This window comes from Amblyraja radiata, chromosome 9 (genome assembly GCF_010909765.2).
Source record: "Amblyraja radiata isolate CabotCenter1 chromosome 9, sAmbRad1.1.pri, whole genome shotgun sequence".
Lineage (NCBI taxonomy): Eukaryota > Metazoa > Chordata > Chondrichthyes > Rajiformes > Rajidae > Amblyraja > Amblyraja radiata.
In genome coordinates, this window is record NC_045964.1 from 3612134 (window position 1) to 3622758 (window position 10625).

A 10625-nucleotide genomic window follows, 5' to 3' on the forward strand; every position below is an offset into this window, starting at 1 on the left:
GGCTTTAAGACTCTCCTGGTGGGGGATGGAGGTGTAGAGTGACTGGACGTCCATGATGAAGATGAGGGGATGGGGGCCTAGAAAACGGAAGTCCTGGAGTAGACAAAGAGCGTGTGAGGTGCCTTGAACATAGGTAGGGAGGGATTTAACCAGGGGGGATAGGATGGAGTCGAGGTATGTGGAAATAAGTTCGGTAGTACCCGAAGAGGCAGAGACAATGGGTCTGCCAGGACAGTCAGGTTAGATTATTCCACTACTAAAGCAAAATGTTGAACAGAAATATTTATCGTTATCAACAAGGTCTCTTTCTGATTTCTCCATAAAATCCAACTGGAGATGCAGTGAACTAGTAATTTAGTAGGATGTTTAACAGGTAACTCCGTAATACATTGGTTTACACAATCATCCAACTTTTCAAATAATTCATTTTATAGCATAGTGGCGGCAGTGCCAGCGTATTAAGTACGCGGAGTGTGGTCTTTGGCTAGGAGGAGCCCCGGGTCGGAAAGCGGCAAAGATTTACATCTAAAGAATTAAATGAAGTGAATTATTCTCGCATCCGTTTAGTGAGTGAGCTAATTAATGCAAGTAGAAGGAGAACATTCTGTACCATGTAGAAATCCAGGTACCTGTTTGTGTCCAGGACAATCACACATTCAATAAATATTTTAAGATGGTCACTTCACAAAATGTTATCTGCTTGTTGACACGGTACTAGTCCATAGCAGCTAACTTTCACCTCTAAATGGGAGACTGTCATATGCACAAAGATGATAGCAAGCAGAATAGGGGATAAGGCTGTGTTCGTTTGTTTGTTGGTTCATTTGTGAAGGTGCTGTGCACACAACAGCCATACAACAGTCGCTGTCTTTTTATTTTTATTTTATTTATTTTTTATTAGAAGTACAGTAAATTACAGTAATACACATCACATATATCTTATTACATTTGTTGTACCACTTCATTTTTCGAGCTTTAAAAAAGGTAGAAATAAAAGAAGTAAGGAAAGTGAGCAGAGTCGTGAAGGTGCAGGAAAGTGTTGGGAAAAGAAAGCCCCTTAGAGAAGAAGTTAGAGAAGGAAGTAAAGAAAGGAAATAGACCCTAGAAAGAAAAGAAGAAAAAAGGAGAAACAATCGCTCTATTATAACACAAAACTCCGCAAAAAAGGATATACCAACCGTGTTTTTTTTGTTTTATTTTACCCCCCGTTACCAGATCCTGGTACCATTTATTTTTTAAATTACTATTGCACCTTATGCTTGTAATAGTTCCATAAATGCAGACCACGTCTTTTGGAAGTGGTCTGCTTTGCCTGCTAGGAGGAGTCTCATTCCAGGTGTAATGTTTCGAACATGTTTGAAATCCATATTTTTATTGTTGGTATTGGAGCGTTTTTCCAGAATTTGAGTATAAGCTTTTTTCCCATTATTAGCCCGTAATTAAGTAAGTTCTTTTGAAGCACGTTTAGTTCGGGGTTACCTTCCGATATTGCAAAAATGATCCATTCTGCTTTTGGTACAAGTTTTATTTTAATTAATTTTGTGAAAATTTCAAATATCTAGTTCCAGAATTTTTGGATTTTTATACAAAAAACAAAAGAGTGAGCTATGATAGCTTCTTGTGACTGACATTTATCACAAATGGGTGAGACATTGGGGAAAAATTTATTTATTTTGGTTTTTGAATAATATAGTCTATGTAATGCTTTGAATTGAATTAGTGTATGTCGTACGTTGATCGAGCATTTATGCACATATAGTAAGTGTTTATCCCAGCTCTCTTTTGAAATTTTTATAGCTAGTTCTTGTTCCCAGTCTCTTCTAATACCATCGGTTGTAGGTATTTCTATATTTAAAGTAATGTTGTATAAGTATGATATTAGATTTGCTGATTCAGCCTTTGTCTTCATGGCTTCATCCAATAAACCTGGAGGCATGTTATGATAGTCTTTTGTGTATTTTTTCAGATAGTCACGGATTTGAAGATATTTAAAATATTGATTATTTTTCAAATTATATTTCAGTTGTAATTGTTGAAATTATAATAATTTTCCCAATTCATACAAGTTTCCGAGCGTTTTGATTCCCATTCTTTCCCATTGTGTAAATGATTTATCTATAATTGAAGGTTTAAACGACGGATTATTGACTATTGGCATTAAAAGAGATAGATTTCTTAATCTGATAAGATTAAGATTGAGTCTGAAGAAGGGTTTCGGCCCGAAACGTCGCCTATTTCCTTCGCTCCATAGATGCTGCTGCACCCGCTGAGTTCCTCCAGCAATTTTGTGTACCTTAGATTTCTTAATTTTAGATTCTGTTTTATTTGTTTCCAAGTTCTAATTGTGCTATGTATCATTGGGTTTTTATTGTAATTTTTGTTATTCAGATTCATTGGTGAGAGGAGAGTCGCTCCTGTATTACACAGAGAGCAGTCCTCTCTCTCCATTACAATCCAGTCCACCTGCTGGGCAGAGTTGTCCAGCAGGTGAATCATATTTTTAATATTTACATAAAGTTAGGGAGCGCTAGACCACCCATCTCTTTTGGTTTACTAAGGTGTGCTCTTTGTATTCTGTGGGATTTATAATCCCATATAAAATTTGTAATGTCTGAGTCTAGTTTTTTGAAAAACTTTTTTGGAAGATATATAGGTATTGATTGAAATAAATATAGGATTTGTGGTAAAAAGATCATTTATATAGCATTTATTCGACCTATTAAAGACATCGGGAGTGTTTTCCAGAATTTGATTAGATTATTTAATTTCTTAAGTAAGGGACTATAATTGGCATTAAACATAGCGTGATAGTTTCTAGTAATTTCAATTCCCAAATATTTGAATTTTTAAAAAAAATTTAATTTCAATTTCAAGTTTCCGTGTACCATGTTGTGTGTTGTGACTGTTGGCAGACCAATTTCACTCCGGGGATGAATAAAGTTTGATGGTATCGTGTTATTCAGGAGCCCCGTGAGGGCATCTTGTTCTACTATCAGTACTTGATTCAGAATGTTAATGAGGGAGAAGGTTACCCTGGGGACAACAGCCAAAGTCAAGACTGTAGCAGTTTTGTACATGTGCCTCAGCTGTTAAATGAAAATATAGAATGAAAAGAGGGCAAATGACAATAAGGGATATCCATAACCATATGCCTATCCAAAAGACTCTTCAATTGCACTCTCATATCTGCCTCAATCACACCCCCAGCAGCACATTGCAGGCACCCACCACCCTCTGTGTAAAATAAGTTGCCCCGCACATCCACTTTAAACTTTGCTCCTCTCACCTTAAAGCTATGTCCTCTAGTATTCGATTTTCCATCCTGGGGAATTGATTCAGACTATCTACACCTCATAATTGTACATGCTTCTATCAAGTCAACAGACAATAGGTAGGCCACTCGGCCCCTCGAGCCAGCGCCGCCATTCAATGTGATCATGGCTGACCATCCCCAATCAGAACCGGCCTCCACCGCCGTCTGAGGCAGAGAATTCCACAGACTCACAACTCTCTGTGAAAAAGTGTTTCCTCATCTCCGTTCTAAATGGCTTATCCCTTATTCTTAAACTGTGGCTCCTGGTTCTGGACTCCCCCAACATTGGGAACATGTATCCTGCCCCTAGCGTGACCAAATCCTTAATAATCTTATGTTTCAATAAGAACCCTCTCATCCTTCCAGAGTATACAAGCCCATCCGCTCCACTCTCTCAGCATATGACAGTCCCGCCATCCCGGGAATTAACCTTGTAAACCTACGCTGCACTCCTTCAATAGCAAGAATAGCAAGAATGTCCTTCCTCAAGTTAGGGGACTAAAACTGCACACAATACTCCAGGTGTGGTCTCACTAGGGCCCTGTACAACTGCAGAAGGACCCCTTTGCTCCTATACTCAACTCCTCTTGTTATGAAGACCAACATGCCATTCGCTTGCTTCACTGCCTGCTGCACCTGCATGCTTACTTTCATTGACTGATGAACAAGGACCCCTAGATCCAATTGTACTTCCCTTTTTCCCAACTTGACACCATTTAGATAATAATCTGCCTTCTTGTTTTTGCTACCAAAGTGGATAACCTCACATTTATCCACATTAAACTGCATCTGCCATGCATCTGCCCACTCACCCAACCTGTCCAAGTCATCCTGCATTCTCATAGCATCCTCCTCACAGTTCACACTGCCACCCAGCTTTGTGTCATCTGCAAATTTGCTGATGTTACTTTGAATCCCTTCATTTAAATCATTGTTGTATATTGTAAATAGCTGTGGTCCCAGCACCGAGCCTTGCGGTACCCCACTAGTCACTGCCTGCCATTCTGAAAGGGACCCGTTAATCCCTACTCTTTGTTTCCTGTCTACCAACCAATTTTCTATCCATGTCAGCACTCTACCCCCAATTTTGCCCACTAATCTCCTATGTGAGACCATATCAAAATGCTTTCTGAAAGTCCAGGTACGCTACATCCACTGGCGCTCCCTTGTCCGTTTGCCTAGTTAGGTCTCTCTGCAACCCCCCAACATTCTGGAGAAAACAATCCATGTCTGTCCAACTTCTCCCTGTAGATAATACCCCATAGTCCAGGCATCGTTCTGGTAAACCTCTGCACCCTTTCCAAAGCCTCCACATCCTTCCTGTAATGGGGTAGAACTGCATTCAATACTCCAAATGCGGACTAACCAAAGTCCCACAAAGCTGCAGTGTGACTTTATGACTCTTCTACTCAATGCCTCAACCTTCTTTACTGCTCTATCTACTTGTGTTGCCACTTGGACCCCAAGATTCTTCTGTACAGCAATGCTGTTAAGGATCATGCCATTAATTGTATATTTTCTCCTTTCATTTGACCGCTTAAAGTGCAACATCTCACGTTTGCTCGGATTAAACTCCATCTGCCATTTCTCCACTCATTTCTGCAGCTGATCTATATCCCGCTGTATACCATGGCAGCCTTCCTCATTGTTCACAATCCCAACAATTTTGATGTTATCTATAGACTTACTAACCAAGTGTCTAGGTTCACGACCAAGTCATTATGCACACCTTCGCTCCATGGATGCTGCCTCACCCACTGAGTTTCTCCAGCTTTTTTGTCTACCTTCTATATACAGTGGCTTGCAAAAGTATTCATACCCCTTGTGCTTTTCCACATTTTGTCACGTTACAACCACAAACGTAAATGTATTTTATTGGGATTTTATGTGATAGACCAACACAAAGTGGCGCATAATTGTGAAGTGGAAGGAAAATTATACATGGTTTTCAAATTTTTTTACAAATAAAAAACTGAAAAGTGTGGCGTGCAAAAGTATTCAGCCCCCTTTACTATGATACCCCTAAATAAAATTCAGTGCAACCAATTGCCTTCAGAAGTCACCTAATTAGTAAATAGAGTCCACTTGTGTGTAATCTAATCTCAGTATAAATACAGCTGTTCTGTGAAGGCCTCAGAGGTTTGTTAGAGAACAATAGTGAACAAACAGCATCATGAAGCCCAAGGAACACACCAGACAGGTCAGGGATAAAGTTGTGGAGAAGTTTAAAGCAGGGTTAGGTTATAAAAAAATATTCCAAGCTTTAAACATCTCACGGAGCACTGTTCAATCCATCATCCGAAAATGGAAAGATTATGACACAACTGCAAACCTACCAAGACATGGCCGTCCACCTAAACTGACAGGCCGGGCAAGGAGAGCATTGATCAGAGAAGCAGCCATGGTAACTCCGGAGGAGCTGCAGAGATCCACAGCTCAGGTGGGAGAATCTGTCCACAGGACAACTATTAGTCGTGCACTCCACAAATCGGGCCTTTATGGAAGAGTGGCAAGAAGAAAGCCATTGTTGAAAAAAAGCTATAAGAAGTCCCGTTTGCAGTTTGCCACAAGCCATGTGGGGGACACAGCAAACATGTGGAGGAAGGTGCTCTGGTCAGATGAGACCAAAATTGAAGTTTTTGGCCTAAATGCAAAACGCTATGTGTGGCGGAAAACTAACACTACACATCACCCTGAACACACCATCCCCATTGTGAAACATGGTGGTGGCAGCATCATGCTGTGGGGATGCTTTTCTTCAGCAGGGACAGGGAAGCTGGTCAGAGTTGATGGGAAGATGGATGGAGCCAAATACAGGGCAATCTTGGAAGAAAACCTGTTAGAGTCTGCAAAAGACTTGAGACTGGGGCGGAGGTTCACCTTCCAGCAGGACAACGACCCTAAACATACAGCCAGAGCTACAATGGAATGGTTTAGATCAAAGCATATTCATGTGTTAGAATGGCCCAGTCAAAGTCCAGACCTAAATCCAATTGAGAATCTCTGGCAAGACTTGAAAATTGCTGTTCACAGACGCTCTCCATCCAATCTGACTGAGCTTGAGCTATTTTGCAAAGAGGAATGCACAAACATTTCAGTCTCTAGATGTGCAAAGCTGGTAGAGACATACCCCAAAAGACTTGCAGCTGTAATTGCAGCGAAAGGTGGTTCTACAAAGTATTGACTCAGGGGGGCTGAATACTTTTGCACGCCACACTTTTCAGTTTTATATTTGTAAAAAAATTTGAAAACCATGTATTATTTTCCTTCCACTTCACAATTATGCACCACTTTGTGTTGGTCTATCACATAAAATCCCAATAAAATACATTTACGTTTGTGGTTGTAACGTGACAAAATGTGGAAAAGTTCAAGGGGTATGAATACTTTTGCAAGCCACTGTATTTATACACAGGTCTCTGTAGAACCAAACTGATCACAGATTTCCAGCCAGACTATTGTCCTTCCACCATAACCCTCTGTCTTTCATCATTAATCCAGTTCTGAATCCATACGACCAAGTCGCTGTTAAACCTGTGCATCTTAATCTTCTGGACTTTAATGTCAAAGCAATCAAGGGATATTGGGAAAAGGCGAGACAGGGAAGTGGATGATCCTGGGAATGGTGAAGAAAGCCTGGGCCGACCCCTGCTCCTATACTCTATGTTTCCATAAACTGAAGACTGCGTAATAATGCCATGGGCGGAAACCCTGTCCCCCCCCATATTTTGAGAGGTGGAAGACAATCCCCCCCATGTTTTGTCAAACATGCTGCAGCAAAACCAAAGCCTCCGAAGTCGAGTCACAGCCGCAACGCCACCACAGGCTCCATAATCAGCCTGCTCCGTGATGGTAAGTCCACAGGCTCTGCGACCAGAGCCCTCAAGGTCGATTCCTGTTGGAGACCGCCAGCTCCTAAAATGTAGCGGCCCGGGGACTAGCTGCAGTTCCCAGGTGGCCTGCGTGCCCTGGGACTGGCTGTAGTGCCCAGGTCGGCTGGTAGGTCTGACTGTAGTGTCCAGGTGGCCTGCGTGCCCTGGGACTGACTGTAGCGCCCAGGTGGCCTGCGTGCCCTGGGACTGACTGTAGTGCCCAGGTAGCGAAAACTTCGAGCCGGATGATTTTAGGTTACGGGCCGGATCCGGCCCGTGGGCTATAGGTTGCCGACCCCTGTCCTAGATGTCAGGCCTCATTGTGTCCCCCCCTATGTTTTAAAAGCGATTTCTGCCATTGATTTAATGAAATGCAGTCTCATGGCTTACCTTCTGAGGAGGACGATAACGTTGATAAATCACCTGGAAATGTTCTGAGGATTGAATCATTTCAACGACTTACGATAACATACAACTTTATTTATCCCAGGAGGGACATTGATCTGCCGACAGTGATAAAATGCAAGATACATGAAATTAAAGTGAGGAGTGGAAAGGAATGGCGATGTGCAAAGATTTGGAAGGGGGGAATGGGAGTCAGTCTACCCCACGACAGACAGGGGAGGAGTTGTACAGTTTGATAGCCACTGGGAAGAAGGATCTCCTGTGGCGTTCTGTACTGCATCTTGGTGGAACCAGTCTGTTGTTGAAGGTGCTCCTCAGGTTGACCAGTGTGTCATGGAGGGGGTGAGCTGTATTGTCCAAGATGCTCCATAGTTTGTGGAGCATCCTCCCTTCCAAGATCAACCTCCCATGAATCCAACTCCAACTCCGCCCCCGAGACGGAGCCAGGCTTCCTGATGAGCTTGTTAATCCTGTTGGCGTCAGCGGACTTCGCCCTGCTGTCCCTGCACATGACAGTGAAGAGGATGGCACTGGCCACCACCAATTGGTAGACTTATATTTATAACCATATATAACCTTATAACAATTACAGCACGGAAACAGGCCATCTCGACCCTTCTAGTCCGTGCCGAACACGTATTCTCCCCTAGTCCCATATACCTGCGCTCAGACCATAACCCTCCATTCCTTTCCCGTCCATATAACTATCCAATTTATTTTTAAATGATAAAAACGAACCTGCCTCCACCACCTTCACTGGAAGCTCATTCCACACAGCTACCACTCTCTGAGTAAAGAAGTTCCCCCTCATGTTACCCCTAAACTTCTGTCCCTTAATTCTCAAGTCATGTCCCCTTGTTTGAATCTTCCCTACTCTCAGTGGGAAAAGCTTATCCACGTCAACTCTGTCTATCCTTCTCATCATTTTAAAGACCTCTATCAAGTCCCCCCTTAACCTTCTGCGCTCCAAAGAATAAAGACCTAACTTATTTGATCTTCCAAAGTTTCTATTTCCTGATCTGTTGATGTTCGTTGCAAAGGAAGATCTAGCATCTTAATTCTTTAGATTGTTTTACATATTGCCAAACTTGAGTGAAATGTCTTAATTGGCTTCAAAGATGAACTCTGATGTGAAAGCTTCTGTCTGCAGTGACCAGCATCGCGAGCATGTGGTGAATTAATGTTCATGTTTTACAGGTGGAAGGGTATGCAGTAGGCTGCAAGTTTTCACGTGATGGAACTCTAATTGCTTCAGGAAGTGCTGACGGGACAGTATATTTTTACAACTACATGAATTCTAAAGTGGTCCACACTTTGCCGGCCCACAAGCAAGCCTGCACTGATGTTGCATTTCATCCTGTGCACCCATCTATAATTGCAACTTGTGACTGGAGTGGAGAAATCAAATTGTGGCATTGAAGGCCAGTTAAACAGTCGTAAGTGGGAGGTAAACTGTAGGTGTGAGTGAGTAACATTATTCCTCATTCTCAGATGTCAAATGTTACTTACTTTAGAAAGTCACACGTTGACTTTTCGTAGCGAATGTCTCTTAGTACATAGAATATTATGCCGATTGATAGACATGTACTTCATATTCTTTAACACAATAAATAGAAATATGAAGGTTAAACAGGACCAAGTACACAGATGCTGGATTGATAGTTCATTTGGTTTATGATCAATGGGCAGATATATGTAGATTGTTTGATGTCATTAAATAATGCTCATGATACAGTGACCCACTTATAGGTATTGAGCTTTTAAAAAGACGTTGAAGCATTGAAATGAACCAATGCTTCAACAGACCACAATTTAAGACAATATTTGGTCTAATTTGGTTCCAATTTGAAGCAGAGGCTGAAAAGATTGAGCCATCAAGAATCGGACGATATGCACTTACAATCCCATTGTACAGCATCACTCCTGTTATTTGCGTTAATGTAAGAATGCCAAAAGGACTTGCGTTCCACTTATTGACATTTTAAAGTCCTACTCATCAAGTGACATGCCAAAGGTAGACACAAACTGCTGGAGTAACTCAGCGGAACAGGCTGGCAGCATCGCTGTAGAGAAGGAATGGGTGACGTTTCGGGTCGAGACCCTTCTTCGGACAGCGACCCAAAACGTCATCCATTCCTTCTCTACAGAGATGCTGCCTATCCGGAGTTACTCAATCAATTTGTGTCTACCTTCGATTTAAACCAGCATCTGCAGTTCTTTCCTACACAAGTGACATGCCAACGCAGTCCACCCCACATCAACAGTGTGCCATGGATTTCATTAGACATACTTTGCTAGATCAATTAAGTATAATACAAATGAACCACATGTTTCATGGTCGTTTATATGATATTCAATAATGTCTGATGATGCTGACGTTGTATTGGTTAATCAATAAGGGGTTGTAGGGTTGAGCAGTGACTTATGGCTGCAAGAGACATATTTTGTGAAGTCAATCAAAATTAATTATTGTAGATGGAAGCATAACAATCGAAAATTTATGACGTGAAATGTGTTACAAATTTCTTTATTTGAAATAAAGATTTAAAATTACTTCAATGATTTTCATGTACTGACCAAATGTAGGTCAGTTGTATTATTCATTATTGTTTACATGTTATCACATTATGTCTACTGGGCAGCATGGTGGCACAACGGTAGTGTTGCTACCTTACAGCACTTACATCGTCAGATACCCATGTGCGCTCCCAACTTCGTGTGCTGTCTGTACGGAATTTGTGCCTTCTCCCCGTGACCGAGATCTTCCATTCCCTCCCACACTCCAAAGACGTACAGGTGTGTAGGTTAATTGGCTTGGTATAAATGTAAATTGTTCCTAGTGTGTGTAAGATTGGGTCAATGTGCCGGGATCGCTGGTCGGTGAAGACTCGGTGGGCCGAAGGGCCTGTTTCCATGCTGTATCTCTAAACTGAACTAAACTAAACATGAATAACTCTTGAAGAAGGGTTTCGGCCCGAAACGTTGCCTATTTCCTTTGCTCCATAGATGCTGCTGCACCCGCTGAGTTTCTCCAG

The 10625-nt window shown here is 41.9% G+C and overlaps 1 protein-coding gene across 2 annotated transcripts in view; it reads left to right on the top strand.

Annotated features, from left to right (window-relative positions):
* The window catches only part of wdr25 (WD repeat domain 25), a 59081-nt gene extending 49421 nt beyond the window's left edge, over positions 1–9660 (top strand). For both annotated transcript variants that reach the window (XM_033026513.1, XM_033026514.1), the window contains one exon: positions 8788–9660. In XM_033026513.1, coding sequence (XP_032882404.1) covers positions 8788–9009 — 222 coding nt within the window. In that variant the 3' untranslated portion in view covers positions 9010–9660. The remainder of the gene's footprint in view (positions 1–8787) is intronic.
* The last annotated feature ends 965 nt before the right edge of the window (positions 9661–10625 follow it).